The sequence below is a fragment of the Chelonia mydas genome, chromosome 13 (genome assembly GCF_015237465.2).
Source record: "Chelonia mydas isolate rCheMyd1 chromosome 13, rCheMyd1.pri.v2, whole genome shotgun sequence".
In the NCBI taxonomy this organism is placed as follows: Eukaryota; Metazoa; Chordata; order Testudines; family Cheloniidae; genus Chelonia; species Chelonia mydas.
This window is the reverse complement of record NC_051253.2, coordinates 3316464-3343088: the sequence shown is the minus strand read 5'-3', so window position 1 is coordinate 3343088 and position 26625 is coordinate 3316464. Positions and strand designations below refer to the sequence as shown.

The 26625-nt window shown below is 49.5% G+C and overlaps 1 protein-coding gene and 1 long non-coding RNA gene across 2 annotated transcripts; one reads left to right on the top strand and one right to left on the bottom strand.

The window, feature by feature from the left end:
• Positions 1-1961: 1961 nt before the first annotated feature.
• Positions 1962-11953, bottom strand: LOC122462809. The gene is made up of 3 exons (XR_006285619.1): positions 11667-11953; positions 3081-3278; positions 1962-2434 (listed from the first exon to the last, which is right to left on the bottom strand). It is a non-coding gene; the product is annotated as an uncharacterized LOC122462809 (long non-coding RNA).
• A 7328-nt stretch (positions 11954-19281) lies between these two features.
• On the top strand, positions 19282-20891 carry TMEM74B (transmembrane protein 74B). The gene has a single exon (XM_007062545.3). It carries the CDS (start codon positions 19304-19306, stop codon positions 19997-19999), a length of 696 nt encoding a protein of 231 aa, XP_007062607.2. The 5' UTR covers positions 19282-19303; the 3' UTR covers positions 20000-20891.
• Positions 20892-26625: the final 5734 nt, after the last annotated feature.

Genomic DNA, 26625 nt, shown 5'->3' with positions numbered 1-26625 from the left:
CCCATGGCTTCGGTAGCAGGGCTCAGGCGGGGATTTAAAGGGCCCCGGGAGGGTAGTGGTGGCTGGAGCTCCGGGGCCCTTTAAATCCCTGCCAGAGCCCCAATGCCGCTACCCCAGGGCTCGGGCAGCAGGGCTCAGGCTGGGATTTAAAGGGCCCCGGGGGGGGAGGGGGGGTAGCGGCAGCTGGAGCTCCGGGGCCCTTTAAATCCCCGCCAGAGCCCTGCTGCCGCTACCCCAGGGCTTTAAATTGCCCTCTCGGAAAGCCGGTCCTGGTACGGTAAGCAGAACCAGGGCGTACCAGCTTACTTTCACCTCTGGGTGGCCCATTTCAAACAGTTGACAAGAAGGTGTGAGTATCAGCAGGGGAAATTAGTTTTTGTAGTGACCCATCCACTCCCAAGTCTTTATTCAGGCCTAATTTGATGGTATCCAGTTTACAAATTAATTCCAGTTCTGCAGATTCTCGTTGCAGTCTGGTTTTGAAGTTTTTTTGTTGAAGAATTGACACTTTTACGTCTGTTATTGAGTGTCCAGGAAGATTGAAGTGTTCTCCTACTGGTTCCTGAATGTTATAATTCCTGATGTCAGATTTGTGTCCATTTATTCTTTTGCATAGAGACTGTCTGGTTTGGCCAATGTGCATGGCAGAGGGGCATTGCTGGGAGATATCTATGTAATAAATGCTATCATGTGCCAGCAATGCCCCTCTGCCCTTGAGCACCTGCTTCATGAGTTCCTAGTGTAACACCAACAGACCCCGGTTGTCTGCGGGCGGGATCGAACCTGGGACTTCTGGAGCTAAATGCATGAGCCTCTACTACGTGAGCTAAAAGCCACATGGCCCTTAGCTAAGGCTGTAGAGCAGACTCATTAATCTCTCTCTAAGTGGTCTTGGTGCCCACTAGATGGGACAGAACACCACACCCAGGAGGTGTGTAGGTTACATTAGCAGTCTGCATCAGCTGAAGTATCTGAGCTGCTTCATTTACTCCGGTTAGCTATGCACATGTGCAAGAGTGAGCTGGGTTCCATTCTGCCTCCTCTATTCTCAACAGAAATGCCGGCTACGTTCCAGTTGCGCCTTCTTAGACTATGAGGCGGAAATCTGGACACAGCTGGATTTTCACATCCCTGGCTTAATATGCAACCGTGGCAGTGAGAAAAAACTACTTTGATTTGTGAACCGAGCGCATTTTAAATGAGACTAAATATAGAACCCCACAGTGTCATTTTACAATCACATTTCCAAAATTACATTTTAAAGAGTAACTTACGTGCCCTGGACACCAGGAGGCCCTGCCCCATCTGGTGATCTGACAGCTGCACTAACAGACACTTCTTCAGTGAACGACACTACGTGCAGCTCGTCATGAGACTGACAGACAAGTCACACATGCTGGTTTTGCATGTTCTAGAGAATTAACACAATGGTACGTTCCAGTTCATACTCCTGCAGGGAAGAAGGTTCTCACTGCTTTTCTGCAATTCTGTTGCTGTGATTCTCCCCGCGTATATGAAATTACCCAAAATATTTGCACGGGTGCTAGCTCAAAGTGCATCTGAATTACTGTGGCTTTGACCAGTAAGAAACTTTCTTCCCTTTCCTCTTTCTTCATTCAAGAAGGCAGCAGAAGCAGGAACATGAGTGAGATGAGATCATGGCTGAGGGCAGAAAGCCCCACAAACTAGGGGCTCTTTTGAAAGTCACCCTGTTTTTCATTTCTTATGCTGAGTAATTTTTAACTCCTTCCTGCTACTATATTCTAAGGCAGGGGTTCTCAAACTGGGGGTCGGGACCCTCAGGGTGAGGTTATTACCTGGGGGGTCACAACCCGTCAGCCTCCACCCCAAACCTTGCTTTGCCTCCAGCATTTATAATGGTGTTAAATATATAAATATATATATTTATAACACTTTTAGAATGGTCTCTTGCAACATATGTTAACCCCTTATCTGTTCCACCTTGTATTTAGCTGTGATTCTGAGTACTATCCCAGCCCTGAAGAAGAGCTCTGTAAGTTCAAAAGCTTCTCTCTCACCAACAGAAGTTGGTCCCATAAAAGATATTACCTTGCCCACCGTGTCTCTCTTATGTTGATGATGTAATTTAGTTTCTTGCAAACATTTCAAAAGATAGGGTTTTTTCCTTTTTCCTTTCAGCCCAAGTACTTTGAATGGTCTGATTTAAACCCAGTGAGCCTGGTTTTCTCATTTACATCAACTTTACACCAGTGTGAGAAGAGAACCTAGTGCACTTCTGGGAACCTCCTGTAGAATGTACCAAGAAACAGAAGACAATTTGTAGAAGGGAAACATGGGCTGGAAGAACTAATGTAGGGAATCCAATATAGCTTGGTGAGGAGACTCAGAGGTGCTGTGTCAATCAGCAAACATCTAACTGGCAGGAACACTGAGCAGCGGATCGGGCCGGGTGCTACGGGAAATCATAAATAAAAGTCATGGCATGGAATTTCAGAAAACCTCTGGCCATACAAGATATCACAGATAGCAAAAGTTAGACCCCCACCTCTGTTGTATGTGGAGAATCCTTTGTTTCTGAACTGCAGTGGTGGTGATATATGCAGCTGTGTGTGTGTAACTGGCCAGGTGTGAGCTGACAACACGCTGAATGGCACACGGCCCCCCCTGCCTCCCACAAATGGTTTCAAGGGGTAGCTGGTCAACCCCAATTATAAATATTCCAGCACAAAGAGGAAAGCAAAGAGAGTTCTCACAGCTTGGTCACGCCTACTTTGCTTTATATTAAAGCCAAGCACAGAGGACAGCCTCCTGGGCTTCACAGCCTCAGCCTGACACATCAGCTGCTGCTGCCTCTCCGCGCCAGGGACAGTTCTTCACCCTGTTGCTTTCCCCATCTCCCCAGTGGCCTGGTGCTAGCGGAAGATAATTAGACATCAATTATCATCGGTTACATTTTCACACGTTTCCCATGCAAATCCCTGGCACATCTAGTGGGTTCTCGCCCATCCCCCGAGCAGCTTTTGGAGTTAGAAATCGATCCTTTGCCTTCTGGTTCGCATAGGTGCTGGTGCTAGGCCCCCTCTAGGTGAAGTACTTACCTTACAGCATCTGCAGTGTGGCAGATCAAACGCTGCATTTCTTTATGGGGGATGACTGGTTCCCGGCATGGGTACTTGTCCTTCCTTCCACAAGGGTTTCACTGGGAGAGGGATAAGCTGCTCATCATACCCACATTAGTCCTGAGTGATCGACCTGCAGTAGGTGTCATTGAAGTGAGTGGGAACCTCTCGTGACAGCTACAGAGAATCCAAAGAAAGAGGAAGAAAATGGAGCAGGGTGGAATGCTTTTTATTATTATTATCAGGACACAGCCCCATTAACACAGTCACTGCAGGTGTCTCTACAGCCTCCTCCTTTAGTAGCTGGCTCTTCCACCTCCTTTCTCCTGTTGGCAATAGAAGGCTGGTTGCAATTGCACTCTCCTGGCACTGGGCTATTCCCCAGGTGGAGCTATGGCATTGTGTAGTACAGACTAACCCTGTCTAACAAAGCTCACTTCACCTGACCAGACTTTGTTGACTCTGGAGAATTCATCCCCTCCTTTAAAGAAAACCACCCAAAGTGTCCCAATCACCACACCTCACATAGGGAAGGGTGCCTCACTACAAATTATTCTTAAAGTGCCTTGAATACAATAGGGAAAAAACAAACAAACCCAATCATGGTGGCCTTTTTGGAAGATGCTTTTGCCAGACTCATGTTATCTGTCTCAATATGGAGGTAACTGGGTGACATTTAATAGCCTGGGATCTACAGGAGGTCAGACTAATGACCTAATGGACTTTTGGGGCCTTCAGCTCTGAATATATGTATCAGACCAGAAGTCACTCTCTGGAGAGTTCCTGCGGGCACAGGAGTGCATGGGAAATCAAGAGACTTCCAGAGTAGTTCTAAATAAGTTCTATTCTGTTCTTTTCTTTTTTTAAAGGACAGTGCTGATTAAGTCTTAAAAGAAATGAGTTAATTGTACGTATGGTGCAATAACTTTGAACATTTCCTGCCTTGCTCATGGATTCAGCTGGGATCTGCGTTTCCTGTGTCCCCCTCCTATCTCAGATGGAACTCCTTGCTGTCAAGGATCAGTAAAATGCCAGCTCCTACCGATGCACACCCAGCACCAGTCGCAGTTACGGAGATACTGGAGTGAAGGCAGGTATCTCGGAAAGCTCTTCTGCGAACACGTTATCCGCCTGCACGCACAGACACACACACATATTCGGATTTAGCAGATAGTTATTTCTATTAATAAGACTGTGTCCTCTCTGAGCTGTGGGTGCATTTTCATGAATAAAAAGCACAAATCACAACCATTGTAGCATCATGCTGCCACACCTTTCAGTCTCTGGGAGCCTTCCTTTCCCTAACTACCATGATAACAGAAATACCAGCTGTCATGGAAGCACTAATCCACAGATGTCAAAGGGCCAGATTCTGATACTACTATTAATTATCTGCGTTAGTGTGACTCCTACGAGACCTGTCATGGAGCAGGACCCAGTTGCGCTAGGTGCTGTACAGACACAGAACAAAGAGAAGGTCCCTGCCCCAGGAGCTCACAATCTAAGTATAAGATAAGAGACAACAGACGGATACAGACCAACAGGAAAGTGCAGGGAAACAATGAGACAGTATTGGTCAGTACAATAGGCAGAGATCCCAGCACACTAGCTGATGTGCTCTTAGCTATGTCCATACAGCAGCTGAGAGGGTGCTTCCCAGTGCAGGTGGACAGATACGGGCTAGCTCTGCTTGAGCTAGTGTGCTAAATAGAGCAGTGTAGCCATGGAGGCATGGGCAGCAGCTTGGGCTAGCCAGCCCGACTACAAGCCTGTGTGAGCCCTGGGTACATTCGTGGATAGCCCAAGCAGCTGGCTATGCTGCCACAGCCACACTGCTATTTTTAGCATGATAGCTCAAACAGAGCTAGTGTGTGTCTGTCTACCCACCCCGGAGAGCACCCTCGCCAGCCTGTGTAGACATACCCTTAACTCTGGTTTAGTGGAACCTTATTCCATGAGGAGTCCCGTTGACTAATGGGAGTACGGTGATTCCAAATGGCAATAAGGATGTCAGAATCTGGCCCTCAGGTACCAGACCAAATCACTTCACAGGCTTCCTTGAATTTGGAAGTTCTCATGAGGATTTGTCCTAAGCCGGGGCAGTGTGTTGGGAAGTGAAAAGGAAGGTTCATGAAACACGCACGCCTGGGGCAGTCTTTTATTGTGCATGTTGAGATGTTTCCCAGAAGGGGCGTTTGGGTAGAAAACATTCCCTGGTGTCCACTGAAGGAGGCCTGTTGGCCGGGACCATCGTGATCAGGTAGGCTGAAGACACCAATACTGATGTGGCAGTAACACTGATCGATGGCGAGCGTTTCAGACTCTTGGTTCAGTTCATGGAGAGAATCTCTGGGTGGCAGTGATCAGCTCAGCCCTAAAAGGAGCAGTCACAATTTATGCCTCAGGATGACCATTAAAAAAAAGAGAGAGATGATTGTTTATTTCCAGATGAATTTAACATTGACGTGACCATCAGTTCTGTTCCCCAAATAGCTTGAGCTGCCTTATGGGATGGAGTTCCTCCTGCTTGTCTCTCCTTTCAGGGATGGAGCCGAGGATCCTGTGGGAACTGGAGCACCCATGTCTTCTGAACTGGACCGAGCTCTGGTGCGGATCATCTCCCTGCTCGTATCTGAACTCTCCCAGTAAGCGCATTCCACTTTCAGCTCCTGCATGCTGGTGTGCAGCTGTAACAGCTTCTCCAGCAGCTGCTGATCCTGGAGCTGCATCTCTGACTGGAGCAAGGCATAAAAATATATATATATAGCAACGATGCTGAATCTTTAGCACTGAATCAGTCTTTGGTTTATGAGACTCTTATTCCACCCATCGAGAGAAGGGGGAAAACAAACATCAGGGGCACAGTCCAGCCACTGCTGTGAACTGCCTGATCTAAACGTGATGGAACCAGTACTGGAAACCCTCAGCCCTTCATCCCCTCCCTCCTTGCTACAGTCTTCCAGCACTTACTAGTGTTTCTGAGGGCAGGAGGGGACTTTCTGAAGGGGGAGTGAACATGGGGAAAGAGGCTGAAGCCCAAGGGAGGTAGGGTTGCCGAGTCACAGGTGAAGGGTTGTTGAACACGGGTGTCCGAGTTGGAAAGGTGGGTAGACGAGGCTGAAAGAATGAAGTGATCTTTGCGACGAAGGGACAGGCTGGAAGGATCAGAAGTGTGAAAATGTGGGGTAGGTCACCGCATCTTAGGCCTTGTCTACACAAAGTAGCAGTGCTCTAACTACAGTGATGAGGTTAAAGCGATACAGCTCCTCGAATGTGGACACAGTTATATTGGTTTAGAGGTGCCTTGTACTGGTCTAGCCATTCCTGTGGGAAGGGGGATAAGCTATAAGCATAAGGCACCTTTATACTGCTATAGTTGTGTCCACACTAGGAGTTATACTGGTACAGCTATTTCAGCAGAAAAGAGACCAGTTAAGCCGGTATAAATCCTGGCCATACATAAAGCCATAGGCTGCAACATCAGCTGCGTCAGACTGCAGAGCATGAGTAACCAAACATGAGAATGGAACAGTAGAGCGTGTCACAGAAGAGGGAACATACGGGATAACTCAGTGGGATCAGAGAAGTAATGTGCTAGTTCCTTAAAATGGGTCAAATCTTCCTTGTCTTATTCATGCAAGTAGAACCATTCGAGATAGTTAAGTCCAAAGGTGACTGTGAAGCATTACAGGGGAGCTCACAAAACTGGGTGACTGGGCAACAAAATGGTAGATGAAATGCAACATTGATAAATGCGAAGTAATGCACACTGGAAAACATAATCCCAACTACACATGTATAATGATGGGTTCTAAATGAGCGGTTACCATTCAAGAAAGTGATGTTGGAGTCATCGTGGATAGTTCTCTGCAAACTTCAGCTCAATGCGCAGCAGCAATCAAAAAGGCTAACAGAATGTTAGGAGCTATTAGGAAAGGGATAGAAAACGAGACACAAAATATCATAATGCCACTATATAAATCTGTGGTACATCCACACCTGGAATACTGTGTCCAGTTCTGGTCGCCCTATTTCAGAAAGGATCTAGTGGAACAGGAAAAGGTTCAAAGAAGGTCAACAAAGATGATCCAGGGTACGGAATGGCTTCCATACAAGGAGAGACTAAAAAGATTAGAGCTGTTCAACTTAGAAAAGAGATGATTAAGGGGGGGAGGGGATTATTGTAGAGGTCTATAAGATCTTGAATGGGATGGAAAAAAGTGTTATTTACCCTTTCCCACAATACAAAAACCAGGGGTCACCCTATGAAATTAATAGGCAGCAGGTTTTATATGAACAAGAGGAAGTACTTTTTCCACGCAATACACAGTTAACCTGTGGAACTCATTGCAATGGGATGTTGTGATGGCCAAAAGTATAAATGGCTTAAAAAAACAAACAAACTTAATATGTCCCTCAAGGCTATTAGCCAAGATAGTCAGGGATGCAACCCCATGCTTGGGATGACCCTAAACTTCTGACTGCCAGAAAGCAGGAGGGCAAGATGGGGTGGATCTGTCCAAGACTGCCCTGTTCAGTACACTTCTCCTGAAGCTCTAGTACTGCCCACTGGTGGAATCAGGCTACTGGGCTAGAGGGACCACTGAGCGGACCCCGTATGGCAGCTTTTGCGTTCTTATGTAGTCAGTGACACCACTTGCATGAGAAAGTTGAGGAAGAATTGGCCCATTCATTACAGTGAATGATTTCACAATCATAAGGGGTAAGGGCCGATGTAGCTGAGGCTGTCTTGTGCTGTCTGGGAACTCCCAACAGATCAGGGCACCGTACATCAGCTTCCCAATATAGAAAGGTCCTATAACAGTGACCCTCTCACTGTAGTCCTTGGAACACCAGTCGTCTACTGATTTTTTCCGGCTGTCCCACACAATGAAACAATTTGAGAAGCAAGCAGTGGAAGGTTTGGGGTTAGGAGGTGATGTGATGGCTGGGGGGTTGGCACAGCAAGTGGGCCCATGGGGGAATCTCTCTCCCTCACCCAGTGGTCAGCACCACAGTAAAGTTGGAGTAAACCTGTCTGTAGAGCAGATAAAGCTGGGCTTCCCTATCAGCCGAGCTGTGTAGCCTGAATGGGTGTTACCTTGCACCCGCACTTGGCTGGATGTCAGAACTTCGTAGATTGGAAGGAATTCAGCCACCCCAGACTTCAAAGAAAGGATGAAGAGAACCTGAGCCCAATCCAAAGTCCATGAAGTCCAGTGGGAGTCTTTTCAATTATTTCAGCGGACTTTGGGTCAGGCCCTTGATGAGTGAAGCTGCAAAGGGACAGAGACTGTTCGGCACTGTGCTCCTCTGAACCCCTAGGGAAGGATAAAACTGAATCGGCCTGGGCAGACCCTACACCACCACCATCATCTTGGCTGTGTTTCCCGGTCTCTCAGGAAAGGGCCCATGGTAGAATATCATGGAAACATGGGGTGCACTCCCCTGGAAATGCCCCTCTCCTTGTATGGGATCTCATCTGTGAATGGAAGATGGGGCCGTTAAACCTTGAATGGGCATTAGAAAAATGCCCCTTTGTGGTTTTAAATGAAAGCTTGGATTCTAATGAATACGGTGCAGTTTATTACTGTATTATGTAGCACCTAGAGAATCCAACTGAAATCAGAGCCCCACTATGCGAGGGGCTGTACAAACATATAACAAGAGAGAGTCCCTGCTCCAAAGACCTTACAATCTAAACAGATAAGGCAGACAAAGTAAGGATTATAATATCCCCATTTTCCAGGTGGGAAAACTGAGGCACAGAGGGAGTACATGTCTCGCCCAGGGTCACATGATGAGTCTGTTGAAGAGCCAGGAATTGAACCCAGGTCACCAGTGCCTTAAGTTTAGTTGCCGTCTATGTGACAGTCCTAATTCTGCAACTCTGGTCATGTTTCCGTGATTGCCAAAGATTAGTGATTTTGAGTATGTGCAAGTGTTTAATTGTGAATAGGGGTGTGACAGCGTGTGGACATGAGCAATGAGACACCATGATTAGGGGTGTGTGTGTGTGTGTGTACGTGTGTGCATATTGCCATCTATTGTTTGTATTTAGAGATTCTATCTAAGCACACGTCCAGGTGCGTAACCGTGAGGCAGTGGAGTGATAGAAAGTGCCTCAGTAGATGCAGTTCTTTGCCTCAGTATAAAGCTGCCCTGGAGCTTTCAGCTGGCTCCAGATATCTTCAGCTGTTTTTCTTGTCATCAAGACCCGACCTTTGAGTCACCTTGAGCTGCATTCAGCTGCTGGTGTTCAGTCTGCTGTGGAAAGCTATGAATACTAAAGAGGCAGGAATGAAACTTTACCTCCCCAGCAGAGCTGGGAGCGAATGCCAGCTCTGCCCTGGGCCAGGATGGAGTTCAGCATTCACACACACACACACACACTTCCCCTTTTCCTCCAGTGAAATAACAATGCATTGGAGGAACCTAAATAAACAGAACCAGCTTCACAGCCCTGCTCATGCATCTCTCTCGTGCCCCTTTTCCATTTCTTCCCTCCCAACTTTCCTCCTTCTCCTCTCATTTATGGGCCATTTATCTGCTTCCAATCTCTCTCTCTCTTCTCCTTCACTGACAACCAGGCTCTCCCCCCCTTTCATCCTGTGCCGCCACTTTCCGATTGGCCAATCCTTTCTTTGACCCCTCTTCTAATTCCTCTTCTCCGCATGTCCACCAGTGGTGTATCTCCCCTTCCCTCCGACCCGATTTCCAGTTATTTTCCCAGCCCCCACCCCCATCTCTCTCCCACATCCACTGCCCCAAGCTCACTCAGATTTTTCTCCATCTAACCCATCTCTCTTTTCTTTTGGCATCCCCGTTTGAGTGTGGCTCTCTCCTGCTGCTCCTCCTCCTGATTTGTAGGCTTTAATCTTGGCCTTCTCCTATCTATCCATCCACCCCATCCTCGTTGCCATGGTATCGGAGCTCCTGAAGTCTATATTCCAGGGTTTTAATTCTTGTAGATCATTTGGCTTTGTGGTCAGCCCACCTGAGTAGCAGGATTTGCCAGGCGAAGCGTCTTCTACCATCCTCAGCTTACGTATTTTGGGGGGAAGAGGACCCTGCTCATCCCAGTTCCCTTTAACTGCCGCCCACCCCAGCAAGGAGCACTTTAGGTGTAAGGTGGCTGGGATTGCTTCCCTGTGCACGCTGACCCAAACCCATCGGAATCTGGGTGGTATTCTGGATTAGGCAGCCAAAGGTGGTGACACAAGAAGGACTTTGCTAGGATCACCCCCACGGGCTTGGCGTGATCTCCCCCACGGGTATGCTATTGCCAGACTAGCCCATGACGTAACACTCAAAGGTCTTCCCAGTGCTAGGAGCTTTAGGGGCCAGGATATAAAACTGATCACATGGTAAATTCACAAGCTCCCTTTCCACCTCACCGGCTGCTCCAGTCCCCTAGCTTCACTCCACTCCTGACCTGCAGAGCATTGGCTAGCCAATGCTGACCCAGATGTGGTGAAAGGGACGCAGCGCGCACATGCGGTCTGCGTAGCACAGAGCAAAGGGGGAGGCTGGGGTCAGGCAAAGAGACTGTCTCAAGAGACATCAAGGAGGAGGGAAACAGCCCTTCCCAGGGGGGACAGGAGGAATCCTGGGGGCGAGAGGGGTAGCCCTCCTTCCCAGCAGGAGACCGAGGCTACAGGGACACAGTGGCTGCTGTGGAGATAGTGCAGGGTGTGGGAGGAGGTTTAACTGAGGCAGGTGAGGAGTCAGGAGGTGGACTGGGACAGACAGCAAGGAGCACTGTACAGTGTCTAATGGGGGAAGGTCAGCAGGTAAGGCAGCCTCTGAGCATGAGGCAGGGAGGACGCCAGGGATTAGTCATTCTGGGAACAGGTTCTAATCACGGATGCTGCCATGGCCTTGGACAAGTCCCGTAGGGCCTGAGCCTGTTGAAGTTAGTAGTTTTGCCACTTACTTCATCTGGAGCAGGGGAGAACACGACCTCTCGGCCTGTTTCCCCTCAGTCCCTTTGAAATAAAACCTGCCGAACTCACAGCGGTGCAAGGGGATTCGGCACCTAGGGTGTGCCAAACGCACTGGATGTGAAAGTGCCATATAAATGCTAATTGTGATTAGAGCGGGAGACTCGTCCCTGTGACGTGCAGACTATTTGCGTATATGTGTTTGTCAGTGCGCCTCTGTGTCTGTCTGTGTGCGCACACGTGTAGGTTTGCTGCTGTGAATGTGTACTGATGCTGGCAAATGCGTGTTTCTCTGAACGTTTCTGCAGGTATGTTTGTGGGCATGTGTGTATGTGTGTGTTTATGTATGAATGAATGTTCATGCTTGCATGTTTATTTCAAAGGTGTGTGCACAAACCCTGACCCAGAAGAGCCTCTCTCTGTGGCGGTGTGAGCGTGCACGTGTGTTTACATTTGGGTATGTCTCTGGAGGAGCTCTGTGTGTGTTTCAGTGTATTGGTCTGCATGTCCCCCTGCGCTCGCAGTCTTGGCTGTGTGCGTGCTTGCATGTTTGCATCTCTCTCTTACTGCACAGAGGGAAGGGAGGGCTCCAGGTAGGGCTATAAAATTGAAGATGTCTTACCAGTTCTCTCCTCAGCCAGGCCAGCCTGTGCTCTAGATGCAGTTTCTGCTCCTCCTCCAGCTGCATTCTGGCAGCACAAAGCCACCAGGCAATCTGCCACCCTGCTGGCCGGGCACACTCACTGGCCTCCTAAGGACTCTGGGACATCTTCTCTCTGCTACCCCCTCGTCCTTGAGCAGAGCGGAGTCTGCTGCACAAGCTCCGCAGCTTCCACCATGCAGCAGCACCCAGCAGTGAGCAGAATAAAAGCAACTGGTGACTCAACTTTGAAAATGTGGTTTTTTTTACTGCGGCACTCCAAGCAAAGCAGGGAGGCAGCAGTGAGTCTTGCAAAACAACACCTGACCTCAAGTGCTTTGGCGGAGAATGCAGGAGAGGGCTCCTTGCCTCTGTCAAAAGAGAAAACAACTGAAGCTAAGCAAGAAAGCCAACAGCCTCGCTCTCTCTCCCTGCAGATGCCCACCAGACGGGAAAAAGGAGCACACCGCAGCTGGGAGAGGAGTGCAGGAAAAATAAGAAGGGAGCTTGTTAGTCTGGTGGCAATGTTTCAAGTGCAATCGCTCAGGTTAACAAATGCAGAGAGTGGAGAGCAGAACAAACATCAGATGGATTTAGAAAAAAGAACAGGAGGACTTGTGGCACCTCAGAGACGAACAAATGTATTAGAGCATAAGCTTCATCGGATGCACAGAATGGAACATATAGTGAGAAGATCTATATATACACACAGAGAAGGTGGAAGTTGCCATACAAACTGTGAGAGGCTAATTAGTTAAGATGAGCTATTATCAGCAGGAGAAGAAAACTTTTGTGGTGATAATCAAGATGGCCCATTTAGACAGTAGACAAGAAGGTGTGAGGATACTTAACTAGAGGAATAGATTCAATATGTGTAATGACCCAGCCACTCCCAGTCTCTATCTGGATTTAGTGACTGTCCTATTGGATAAAGCAGAGCTAAGAGAAGACGCTAACCCAGTGCAGAGATGTCAGCGGAGCATGCAGGCAGCGCCACGTGGATTGGCCACCAGAAGGTGAGAGAAAAGTCCTGTTGGGCCATCAGGTTCCGTTCTCCACAAGTCCAAGAGAGGGATGGCAACAGGCAGGAAGCTGATACCAGGTCTCAGCATAGACAGGCCCGATTCATCGCTGCATTACTCCATTTTTACTGCAGTGCAACTCGACTGACGTTGTATGGGCTACACCAGCATACAGCTGGAGAGGCACACTGGTGAATCAGGCTCCAAGTGTAGACAGCGTCTACGTTCACACACATCTCAGGTACTTACGTGGACCCCATCACTGCAGTGTTTTAGCATTTCACAACACCCCCGTGGGGCACGGCAGGGCTGCTATCCACATTTTACAGATGGGGAACTGAGGCACAGAGAGGCTAAGTGACTTCCCACGGTCTCAAAGGAAGGCTGTGGCAGAACAAGGAATGGAGCCTGGGTCTCCCAAGTCCCAGGGTCGCACTCTAACCACTGAACCATCCTTCCCGGCTGTGCGTACACACAGGTGCCCTTATGCTGGGTGCCTAAGATGAAGATTTACAGCTCTGACCCACATCAGAGGACCTGGGATTGACTGGGGTGCACAGACACAGGGAGCAGTCAGCTGGGGACAAGACAGGTGAGGGCATCGTTTCTGCCTACAGCTCAAGGGCTCGAGGTGGGATTGTATTTGGGGAAGTGGAGCTCAGAGAGCGCTTCCTGGAAAGAAGAGCAGAGCATTAGTCACCGGTGAGCTGGAGTGAGCTCTCGGCCCTTTGCAGCAGCCACTTGTTAAAATCCTGCTGCCCTTTGGAAGGGAGAGTGAGGGATTTCTCTGCTTCTCGAGCCGCTCACTGTTCTGTGGATGCTGCCGTCCAGCCAGATGGCCCTTGAGCTCCTTGCTTCTGTGTTGCCTCCCTTCTTCTGTCCGTCTGTCTGTGGTGAACTCTTTGGCCTTATCTTTAGGAGGATTTTCTCAGTCCAGCTCCCCCAGTGCCAGCAAGGGCAGAAGTCATATTACCACCGCATTGCCTGTCCCTGCTCTGACCTGGATTTCCCCCAGGACTCCGAAATCCTTCCCAAGGACAATCCTTCTGTTTGCTGTCAGAATGCACCCGAGTAGACTAAGTGAAGTCATTCCAAGGCCTGGCCGACACACTGGATTGTGCTGGTATAACTATGGTGTTTGGGGGCGGGGTGTGATTTTTATACCTAGCTAGTTACACTAATACACTAATACTAATTACAGCAGAGCCCCTTTCCTGCTGGCCTGATGGAGCGGCAGCTGGGGCTAATTTGAGTGAGTGGCACTGCAGCCCGGCACACGAGGTTTCACCACCACTCAGATTTGGCCACCCCTCCGTCAAGACAGAGGTGTGGCCCAGCCAAATGCATTAGCTATGCAAGGGGGCAGTATCCTTCCTGCTATTGTAATGGGGGGAGGGGCCTCCAAGTTGAAAGAAAATACTAAGGTGGGGTGCAATTCCACAAAAGTTGAACCCCCTCGTCTAGCGTGTTCCCCGTCCTGTATGGGAACTAGCTGGACTGGTATAACTGCATCCAGACTAGGTCGCTTTACCTAGGTCTTACTTCTGTGTGTAGACCAAGCTGAAGGGAAACAAATTCCAAAGCGAGGTTACAGGAAACTACTCCCTCCCCCAGATCTTTATCCACCCTCCCCCATTTCATATCCCACAGCTGCGACGCTGCGCTACATTCCAAAGCCTCCTGATGTTTGCCAGGAGCCAAATCTAGCTCTCCCCGTGAGCTGCACTTCCCAGGAGTTGGTTGGCCAAGTGGCACGGACTCGCTCCTTGGCCAAAGCCGTGACAAAGCCTTTTATTTAAGTGAGAAAACAACGGCATCGCTCTGCCAGTGCTTCCCTTCACCTCCTTCCTGCACCACTGGACACAGGATCTATCACAGACTAAGGAGGACAGTTGCCGGGGGAGGAAGGAAGTACGGGGGGAACCCCTGTACAAAACAGTCAAAGTAACAGGGGCACAAAGGAAGGAGAAAGTGTCCTGAATGTCAGAGCAGGAGGAAAGGTCCGCAAGTGAAGAAAGGGCTGCATGAACCCGGTCCCCCGAGACCTTCTTGGTTGAAGTGCGGCAAGAGTGAGCTTGTTTCTTACAGCATGTGAAGAGGGAGTTTATGCTGCCACACACGGTGTTGTCTCTCCTGGTCCCTGTATGTTCATGGCTGTAGAAAGAGCGTTTCACTGCCATGTGTCACAGATCCAAGTTGTACATTATAGGGCTGCGACTTTATCTTGCTTGTTGGCTCATCTCTGCAGGCCAAGATTTTTCAGAAGTGACTAGTGATCTGCGGTGCCTCGATGCTTTGGGAGCTCAACTTGAAACACATGAAAGGCCCAAAGGGGGTTCCTGCCAATTCAGACCCTCATCAGGGTCACGAAGGCTCAGTTTCCCGCACAGGGAATGGTCTCAAACAGAATACAAAGGTCCAAACCAAACCTGCCTTCCAGGAGACTGGTTCAACAGAGAGTCTCCAAAGACAAGTTACCTCCCCACACTGGCACAGGAGAGCTGCTCAGCCTGAGGGTTTCCCTCAGCGCCCCTTCACATTAGACCAGTCAGTTTTCAAAACCTTCAGCCATCCAGAGCTTTCCTTCAGCTCTGCAAATAGATCTTCAAGACACCAGTTCCCCAGACCTTCACCCTGTAACCCTTCAGGTTGTAGGCATTCACCCCTTGGAGCAGGGGGGCCAGGAAATCAGGTCATCCCTCAGCTGCAGTGGTTCAGACCACCTCCTGGCAGTCTCCAGCCTGCTACTCTTTCCACAGCCCCCCTGAGGATTCTCTGCCAGGATGGACTTAACAGCCACAGCTGCTCCCCTTCAGCTCTCCCAGCAAAGCAGCTCCAATTTCACAGCCATACGCTCTGCTTTAGTGAGAGCAAGGCTGCCTCTCTTATAGCCCAGCAGGCCAGGCTCTGAGTTACCAGTTCCAGTCACATGCTCTCCAAATCCTGGCCTTAAAGGGGTGGAGACCTGTAACTGACAAGCTGTGGTGCCTGGCCTTACAGGTTCAGCTTGCTCTGTTGTGGGGCCTGATTCTCAGAGGATGGTGCTCCCAGCTCTTTCAGACAATTAGGCCCTCTCTGGCTGGGCACCCAAAGTCACTTGTCACTTCTGAAAATATTGGCCACCATGTTCTGAGCCCCATAAAAAGCAGCTCACAGACCAAAACAGTGAGATAATAAATTAATCATTGCTTTGCTAGAGGGCATCTTGGCTGGAATTTTTTTATTACAATGAATTCAATATAATTAGTGTCTCTGTCTAGTCGATAGATCTGTCTCTTATGTCAGTATTTATCAGTCTATTCACACACTTATGCACACACTCTATCTACACATATTCCCATGTGGATGTATCATTCTGGATTAAGCATCTCCCCTGATCTACCTGGTTCTGAGGATCTTTTCCTAGCCCTAGGAATGTGTTGCTCTGGAAATCTATGTACATGTGGTTAACATATTGGGATGCACTTTTGTTTATTTTTAATTCCGCTTTTAAGACCCCAGTTATGGATGCATCCTGGGAAACAGCGGATTCTAGGCTCCTGGATCTGACAAAGTACAAAGATGGAATTGGAGAAATGAGTGAGTGGCTGCATTGTATGATTAGGCAGCATACCACAAAATTCAATGCATATGTCTTTAAACAATACTGTCCTGCTCAGAGATGCACAGATTCCAAGGCCCCAAGGGACCACTGTGATCATCCAGTCTGAGCTCCTGTATAACACAGGCCAGAGGGCTGCCCCGAAAGAATTCCTGACCTGACAAAAACAGAGACTGAAACCCCTTATCCACGGAACAGCTGCAAGGCAGCGAATGACAGTGCAAACCTCCCATACAATGCCCCAGCAATGTGCCCCAGCCCCAACCTTGAGAGATTGCTTCTAGGGGTGAGAGGAAAGTTCAGTCTCCATTCCTAGTCAGTCCTTGGCCTCTCTATTACGTCTATTTACATGGATGCCATTTAGTTCCGGCTGCAGTGTGGCCATGTCTCTACTGCGTACTGGGCTGAGACCTGCCGGCTCAGTTAACAGAACTGGGTGCATCCCAGTCAAATCAGAAAGTGAGACAAAGCAGCTAAAATCCCCCTCCTCCAAACATTAGCAATAGAGTTTGTCTGTTTGTTTTAAAAAAAGGCAAAGTTAAAGCTTACGCAGAGATGGATAATGAAGATAAAGGTAATTCATGTCGTTAATCTTATGAACAGTAGTGACCATGGGCCAAATGTATCCATGGTGGAGCTGTGTCAGATACAAACGAATTGCTCCTGAGATAAATGTGGTCTAATATTTTATTCTGTTCTAGTTATTACACCACACACATCAGCCTGGTGTCAGAGCATCTCCATGTCAGTCTCTGTGTGTTCTTATGGCCGAGGTTCTGAAGCTGCCTGAGAGATATCTCTGCATTACAGTGACTGGGCATTGGGGGTCTACATTCCCTGGGTGGCTTTGAATACCCCCAGGCCCCATATCATTGTGTATCATTGTGTATTTATGTTCACATCACAATCTCTAGGTACAGGTACTAAAACTAAAATAACACTTAGTTTAGGAACAAATAAACTAAAACCACTCTCATGCCAGCAGGTCACACAGGGATCGGGAAATGGAAGGGTTAACATCTGACATGTCTGGAATATGTCCAGTGCTATATGAAAAGCAGGTAGCAGAAATCTGCGACGGAAGGCGCACGGGGTGGGGGGTTGGGGGGGGTCTCAGACTGTTCTAGGGCCCGGGGCACGGTCCTGCTGCTCTTCAGGGTGCATTGTGCCACGAGGGGCATTATGCCCATCTGTTCTGAATATTTAAACCTGCTGCCGACTGTATGTTCCCCTCCATGCATCCGAGGAAGTGAGGTTTAGCGCACTGAAAGCTTATGCCCAAATACATGTGTTAGTCTCTAAGGTGCCACAGGGACTCCTCCTTGTCCTTGCTGACACAGACTAACAGGGCTGCCCCTCTGAAACCAGTGAGCACTTGCTTCATCACTGTACAGCTGGGAACGTGTAGGGGCTGATCCCAGAGTCCACTGACTTACATTGACTTAGTTTGCAGGAGCGGCGCCCTGGCCCCAGCCCCTATGGGACCCCTCCCTGCTTTGAGTGACGGGAGAAATGACCCCTCTCTTCCCCACACTGGTCTCTGCGTCGCCCCCCAGCACACGCCCAGCGCCAGGGGTGGCGGTTCCCGGACTTTCTCCCCGGCAGGTCTCTCTCCCCAGCCGGGATCTGGTTCCATGCGCTTGGCCTGTCTCGCCTCTGAGCCTTGGCGTCTGGCTTGGGGCTGGGCCCCGCAGCACCGTGCCCCCCACCCCCGCCCTGCACACACCGCCCCCTCTCCCTCTCCCCCCCCCCCCCCCCCAGCCCGCAGGTATGTGCCCTCATTGGCTTGTCTCTCATCACCGCGCCCGCTCGGCCCCTCTGCCGGGCTCTCCGCAGCCGGCCCCATTGGCTGCCTGGCACAGAGGGGATGTCTCCCACCTGCTCCGCAGAGAGCCCCGTCCGGCCCACCGGAGCAGCCCGCGGGCCCGACCGCCTTGGGAGGGTGGCTCTGGCTCTGCCCGGCCAGGTAGGAGTCCCCGCGCCCGGGCCTTGCAGGGGCTCGTTGTCTGGCAGCAGGTGCATGATTTGCTCCGTTGGGCGATTGCGTGAGAACCTGGCGGCGCCTTTGTTTACCGCCCCCGTTCCCTGGCTGGATTCTCGCCCCCCCTCCCCCCGCCCGCTTGCACGGATAGGCGATCCGGGCCCCGGCAGAGCCAGCTGGGGCGGGGAGGGGGACGGGACGCTGCTCCCCGCCGCGCCCCAGGGGACGGTGCCGCTTCCCGGGGCTCTGGCTGGTGGCTGAGTCGGGTGCTTTGGAGCAGGTGTGTCTGACGGTGCCAGGTCCTGGGGAATGTAGGGCAGCCGGGGCGGGGAGGGAGGAGGCTAGTGCTGAGCTGGGCGGGGGATTGCGTTACTTAACTCCCGGGGCTGGAAAGCACAGCCCCGCCGCCGTCCTGACCTCCATCCTTCCCGCGGAAGGGCACCGGGCGGCGGGGGGCTGCGAGATGAAAGCGGCCCGCTGCTGGCGGGGCACGACAGGGGCCGGAGCAGCGGCCCCCCAGCACCCAGGGCGGGTGGCAAAGCGGGGCTCTCCCGCGGGCTGCCCTGAGCCCAGCCCGGCCCCCGGCGCAGCCAGCCCGCAGTGCGCGGCCAGGGCAGGTAGGAGAATAACAAGTGGGTGTGGGTGTGGGTGTGGGGGTGTGTGTGTGTAGGGGGGGGGCGGTGCCTTCTGCAGCCGGCCAGGGCTTCTCAATGCACCCGCGGCGGAGGCGCTGGGCGGTGACCCCGGGCGGTCTGGCCGGCCCCTGGCCCGGGGGGCTGCATGGCCGCGGGGCGCTGGCTGGCGCTGGGGCGCGGAGGAAGCTCTGCCCTGCCCAGCGCTTGCCGAGCCCGGGGAGCTGCCGCTCGGCCGCGGGGAGCTGGCCCTGCCCCCGGGGCCCCTGCCGCTGCAGGGCGCGGCCGGGGAGCTGCGGGCCGCTCACAGCCCGGCCTGCGGGCCCGTCTCGTGTCTCCGCAGACCCGGCGCTGACGGGGATGCCCCGGGGAGCTGCTGGCCCATGGCGACTTCCCGCCCCCTGGAGCTGAGGAGCCTCGGGAAGGGCCCCGGGGCCAGCCGGGGAGCGGCGCCGCAGGGAGCCGGGGGCTGCTCAGCACCGCGGACAGCTCCCAGCGCCGGCCTGGACAACGCCTCCTACCAGGCGCCGGAGGAAGAGGAAACCTGGTTCCGGAGCCGCGAGGAGGCGGGGAGCGGCCCCCGGGGAGGCGCCGCCCGGCCCAGGGCGCAGCGCGGAGACCTCTCGCCCCGGTCGGAGGATGGGCCCCTGCCAGAGCCCGCTGGCCACTCCGTGGACTATGGGTTCATTTCGGCCTTGATCTTCCTCGTGAGCGGGATCGTGCTGGTGGTGATCGCCTACACCATCCCCCGCCAGCCCCGGGTGGACCCCGCCGCAGTGACGGCCCGGGAGATGGAGAGGCTGGAGATGTACTACGCGCGCCTGGGCTCCCACTTGGACAAGTGTATCATCGCAGGGCTGGGCCTGCTGACCTTGGGGGGCATGCTGCTCTCCGTGCTGCTGCTGGTCTCCATCTACAGAGGGGAGCTGTACCGGAGACGGACCTTCCCGGGCTCCAGGGGGCCAAGGAAAACCTACGGATCTATAAATCTGAGACTGAGGCAACTCAATGGCGATGGGGGACAATCCTTGGTAGAGAATGAAGTCATCCAGGTGACAGAGACTACAATTGTCAGTTAGGGTTCTTAGACCCCTCACTCCTGCTGTTTCAGCTTGGGCCTTCACTCTTCCTCTTTAGGTGAACAAACTGATAAAAAGCGTTTTTTAACTGTTCAGCATGGAGGTTTTACATTAACTCCATACCTCAGAGCAGAGTAGGACTATTGGACTTTCACCTGTGCAAGAAAATATCTGGGAGCCAAAACAGACGTTGAAAATGCAGATCAGACACTCACCTGACTATTGAATATAACTAAGTACCTAGTCCAGCAGCCTTTTGGAAACCAAATGTTTCTTTTTTTATTTCATTTTGGGAAGAGCTGCTTTCCTAAGCCCTGACATCAGAATGAAAGAAAACTTCAAGATATCTGGAAGTTCTCTGTGCCATGTACAATACTGTATCCTCATGACCTTTGACTGATGGGCAGCCAAGGGTAGCCTGCAGTAATGAGCACAGCCAAAGTTACATATCGGTGGTCCTCTGCTAGGTGATTTATGGAACACAAAGCACATTTAGAGTCTGTGTTTTGTGTTTTGGTTTTTTATGTCAGGTATAATTTCCAGCAGTCAACAACTTTTTAGCAATAGTTAATTGTAAAACTTGTGTGGCATAGAATCTGAGCTTTCACTGTTCCTAACTAAAAGGGAAGAATATGTGAAAAAAGTGATCATTTTTACAAGTTATGTGAATATAAAAGACTTCTCCAATCCTTCACAATATTTGCATTGCACCTATCCTACTTCTGAAAGCAGGACAGAGACCTGGAAAACACACAATCCTCACTCCACCTGCCAGTCACACCAGCAAATCCACGGTCCTCAAGCCTTTACAAAAAAAAAAAAAAAAAAAAATCTGGTTCTTTGTCCAGAAGAAAAAAAAAAAACAGAAAAACGACTTGCATTTTAAACAGTTTCCAGATTTTGGTTTTAAATGAACTGGTCTTCCCCATTCAGAAGTCTGAGTCTGATCATTTGTGCTGATGCCAGGAGACATGGTCTGCAATTAGGAGATGAAGTAACATCTTGGCAATAAAACCTGAAATATAAGTAAAGCACAATATTTTGCATAGAGAGAGAAAACACCAGTGTCAGGAGGAAGTTTAAAAGTGGAATTAGATTGGAAAGTAATCCCAACAAAAGGTGACATTTGCAGTGTACTGCAATAAATATATCATATATAATAGTATATAAATAAATATATACTATTAATGGCTTCATTCAAATGCGCCCAGGCACATACAAATAGGTATTTAAATAGCCAAACAAAAATGCTTACAAGCAAAAAAATAATTTTGCTTGTGACAGATTTGCTCATGTCATATTTTATTTCAGTGATTCCAAAAGTTATCCCTAAAATAACGATTAAAGTTCTCCAGCTTTTGGGGGGTTGTCAATACACAGGCAGGTATTTTTCCTAGCAGTTTGAGGTTGGTTCTTGCTATCATTGTAAAGATACAGGGCCAAACTATGGTCTCCATCACCCTGGGAAAAAAACTCCATTGAAGTACCACATTCTTTAATGGTCTCCAGAAGTCATGATCTGTGTGTCGTTAATTACATGCCATATGCCGTGTTCTTTAACTCTCTGTCAAGCATTTAGAAGTCTGGGTGAAATCCTGCTAAACACCTGATCCAAAACCGCACCGAAGTCAATGGGAGTCTTTCCGTTATCTTCACTGGGCTTTGGATCAAGACCCTAGCCTCTGGAGCTTGAGCCTCCTTCTGCTGAAATCAGTGGGAACCAGCAGTGCAGTCCTTACTCAGACCTCCTATCCCAACACTGTTGGGGAGGTTTGCTTGAGGAAGGTCTGCAGGACAGTAAACAGCGTGCACATCAGTGACTGAGGTTAAAATCAGTGCAGGTGTTGAGCAAATGCCATGCCCACTGAAGTCAATCAGCCTGACCCTGTCAGGTGCAGACCAGTAACTGACACTGGTATCAGTAGGAGATCAGGGCCCTAAGTGCTTCCCAGAAGGTTCAGAATCAGGCTCAATGGGAGTGGATTTGGCCCCTTGGGATTAGTCATGTGAATAAAGGGCGCAGGAATCAGCCCTAGGCTATAAACCTGATATAAGAACACAAAATCCACTTCCAATGGATGTCTGGATTAAAGACTAAACTGCTCCAATTAATTAAAAGAACCCCCGGAATACCAAATTACAGTGATGAGGAGACCAGTTCCGAGAATAAACCCGTTAAAGGAATAAAACTGTGATCATCAATTTCTATCACTTTAAATAAGATAAAATGCTTCTTAAGTGATGAAAGGATGAACCTGTTAGGAGATTAGATCTGCTGAACACCTGATTTATGTGAGTATAAGAAGGACTCCATTTGTATTATAACATAAGACTGTTTAAGAAGAGAATTTAATGGAATCAGGCTGTCATTGCTTTCTCAATGTATTAATGTGTTATCCCTTAAGGAGGTCTGGAGGATGGGGAAGAAATCCCCTTGATTGAAATATAAATATTTAGGATGAATGAAGTGTATCTAGGGAAATAGCCCATTAGAGAGAGAGGCTGCAGCATCAGACATCTCGAGGAATTGAGAAAATTTTTTTTGAAAAAGTCAGCCAGATGCTGGTAAACTATAACGTGTACTCAATTTAAAGCCTCTGGTTTTGCTGGCAAACATTCACCTCACATATGAGCACAGGTATCCACACGCGTCCAGCACTTGCTCTTTTTCACATTTTCCTTTACTTTTATTTTCTCTTTTCTTTGTTCTGGTCTTTGCCCAGTGATTTATTTGCTGAATTCATAAGATGGAGGAGAAAACCAACCCAGAGCGCTTGAAACTATGGACTAAGCTGAATAATGGGCAACAACGTATTTAGCAAGTGATAATAAAACCCACAAACCTTCTAAAGTGAAGGGAAAATCTGTTCCTTGGCTGGGAAAATTTTTGATCTTAAGGCCAGAGCTGAAGGCCAGAGCTGATTTCTATTAGCTTGGGAGTCAGATAGGCCCTAGAGCCAAGGATCAGGGTTTATTTGATTCTTTTAGGGCAGGAAATGAGTTTCCCTCACTTTTTCCATCCACTTAAATAAAATCACTGGCTGTCATATTGGAAGGAACTTTGCAATCACTCTGCAAGACTCTTGACTATAGAGAGTCTTAATTCTGAAGTGGAATGAACCAAAATGAAACAGATCTCCACCTCAGTCTGTTTCACATGCCAGTTACATTGTCAGATCCTTTCACATTTACATGTAAAACCAGGTTTGTTTGTAAATGGGTAATTTTTTTCTGTCATGAGTTCTCCAATAAGAGAAAAATAGAAGTTATCATGAGACACAAGAAAAGGGATATTTAATCAAGGCCTCCCTGCAATCTTTGCTGACTAGAATTTGTGGATTTCTGCCTTAGGAGTATAAAAAGAAAGAGTGCATGCATGCTTGAGTGCTGGATTGTGTGGTGGTTTGCAGAGCTGCACTTTACCATTACGCTACAGCAGCTGATCAGATGGGATCTGCCTTCCAGGGGCTATATTCTCCTGCAGCAGGATTCAAGTAACTTCCATTTACCTTAATAGGAATTACTAATATCCTGCAGAGGGAGAACAGAATACTCTTAGTGGCCAAAATGGGGCCTATGGATTTGGCCAATGGAATTGGGCCACCGTCAATATTAATGGAGTGGGGAGGCTCATGCCAATCGCATTCCTGGCTGCACGTATCAGGTTGGAGCATTGCATGCTGGACCTGTGAATATACCATATTAAAGATAAAGGCAGCTGCCATCTGCTCGAGTTTATGCAAGTTATGCAGGGTTTGTGGCAAGTTGCTAATATAACCATTGTATAACTGCTGTTTAAAAGCCATCGGGAGCTGCAGAAAGAATTGGTTCTAGAAGTGAGCGAGATTAAAGCATTCTTGAGTTATAAGGCACTAGACAGCATGGGTATGTGGGGATCCAGGGCACTGCACTGCATGGGAATGTGGGGACACAGGGCACTGCAGAATATGGGAATGAGGGGACACGGCACGGCACTGCACTGCATGGGAACAAGGGGATCCAGGGCAATGCAGAGCATGGGAATGAGGGGACCAGGGCACTGCGGAGCATAGGAATGTGGGGTTCCAGGGCACTGCAGAGCATGGGAATGCGGGGTTCCAGGGCACTGCAGAGCATGGGAATGTGGGGTTCCAGGGCACTGCAGAGCATAGGAATGTGGGGTTCCAGGGCACTGCAGAGCATGGGAATGCGGGGTTCCAGGGCACTGCAGAGCATGGGAATGCGGGGTTCCAGGGCACTGCAGAGCATGGGAATGCGGGGTTCCAGGGAACTACATGAGGACTGTTGCATAAGGGAAGTGCATCTTGGAGCCTTAAGCCCCTTGTTCTGAAGTTTAGGGAGAGAGGGGTTGATTCTCTGTTGCCCTGCACCTTGCACAGTCATTTACATGTGTGCAAAGTGGGTTAAATGTCTATCCAAGGTGTGAAAGACCAAAGACCACCACTGGTGAAGAATGAACCCCTTCCCCACCATACCTCAGAACACAGGGCTGCAGCTCGTCTGGCCTTTGCAATGCTACTGGAGGAGCAAGGGGACAGAAAGGGCCAAGTTTCCAAACTGACTCTGCATTTGCACCTGCAGCTTTGCCTTAAACAGCCATATGATCAACTGTGGCTTGGTCTGCTCATGCCATTTGGCTTAAGCAATGGCTTGTGTGAAGGTGTTGGAGTCAGAGCTTCCTTCAAACTCCTGATCTATAAACTGCTCCCCCAGCTGACTGTCTCGCTCACTGCAGATCAGCCTTGGTGGGAATTCATGCCAGGCCTTTCTTGAGAGCTGTGCCTTACGCCTTCAGTCAGGAGGGGGTGTTTGGAACACCTGGCAGGTTTGGGAAACCACGTCAGGCTTTTCTTACTGACTTCTCCTCTTCAGCCATTTCCCCTGTTGCTGGCTTGACCACCCTTATGGGTGTTCTCGTGTGAGACCGAATGGGGGTGAAAAACCTAGCTGAAATCTTGGAAGGCGTTCTTGGGGCCCAGTCTGATGTAGCTGAAGGGGCCTGTTCACTCCCCTGCCTTATGAACCCCCATCTTCCCCCAGCCTCTCATGGGGGATGATCCAATTGTGGCCTTGGTTATTTCAGAGAGGGATGAAGACTCATTTGGCCAATATAAAAGAACTGTGAACTCTTTGTTTTCCTGTTTGTGCCATAGTCACTTGCTTCTTTCTCTCCCGCGATGATACCAGGGGCGTACAGCTACTGAAGCAGCCACATGTTGTAAGAGCTTTCTGCCTTGAGGAACGTCTCTGTGTCCTTTATCGTAAGCTATCGTAGAGCGATTAACAGGGAGCCGTGCAGAGCAGATGGATTTCTAGCTGGGGTTTCTCGAAACAGTGCATTTATTTATTTATTTATTTGTTGTTGTCTTCCTTGGACTAATTAAAATTATTCATAAAACACTCAGTCAATTTTCTGCCCTTTGGACACTCCTGCCTGTGGAGTGATCCCGTACGATTGTTTGGTCTCTAGCTGCCGACACTTTGGTTGTGCGCTGGTGTCCGTTTCAGTACCGATTGGAGTGAAATGCTTGATATTGCCGGGGAGAGCCAGGCGCAGGGCCTGATCCTGCTTCCATTGAAGTCACTGTGAGCTTTGCCACTGACTACAGTCGGAGTAGGATTGGGCCCGTAAAGCAAGCTGGGTGGGGCAAGTGCCCTTGTACAAGCCTGTCAATGCCTTTCTGTCCTGACCCGCAGCCTCCCCTCTCTTCTTGGGGCAGGGTGGGAGCAAGGCACCGGGGGATTCTTTACCCGCCAACGCCAGGTTGTGGACAAAGCTGAGATGTTGAGAACAAAATGAATCAAGACACCCAAGGATGTGAAGAGAAGAAATTCTTACATTGCCTCTATACCAATGCTAGGAGCTTGGTACCAAACAAGAGGAACTGGAGCATAAATTTGTGAGCATAAATTTGATCTAGTTGGTTTTACTGAAACCTGCTAGGAAGATTCATGTTAAAATCAATGGCTGCCACCTTTTTAGGAAGGGTTGAGTGGGCAAAAGGGGAGGGGGACAAGCACTTCATGTCAAAAATGGCATTTCCTGTTTCTGAGTCGCCGCTAACACGGAAGAAAATGATCCTGAATGCTTATGGATCAACAGATAAAGCACAAATGGGGTATTAGTTGGTGTCTGCTACAGACCCCCAGATCATAGAATCATAGAATAACAGAGTTGGAAGGGACCCCTGGAAGCCATCTAGTCCAACCCCCTGCCCAGAGCAGGACCAATCCCAACTAAATCATCCCAGCCAGGGCTTTGTCAAGCCTGACCTTAAAAACTTCTAAGGAAGGGGATTCCACCACCTCCCTAGGTAACGCATTCCAGTGTTTCACCACCCTCCTAGTGAAAAAGTTTTTCCTAATATCCAACCTAAGAACAGGTTGGATCAGGAACAGGGTGACTGGCTCCTTACACACCTCTCTAGAATGTGTGGGAGGAAGAAGGACAATTTCACAAAGCTGAAAACTATTACAAGCCAAATCAGCTGGGAGGAAGAATTCAATCCAAAAAATGTGAATGACAAGTAGGAATTGTTTAAGAACACCTTACTAAATGCTCAGAAAGCCACAATCAAGGAAGAAGGCCATGTCGATTAAAAATTGATCTGGTTTAGAGGGAAAAT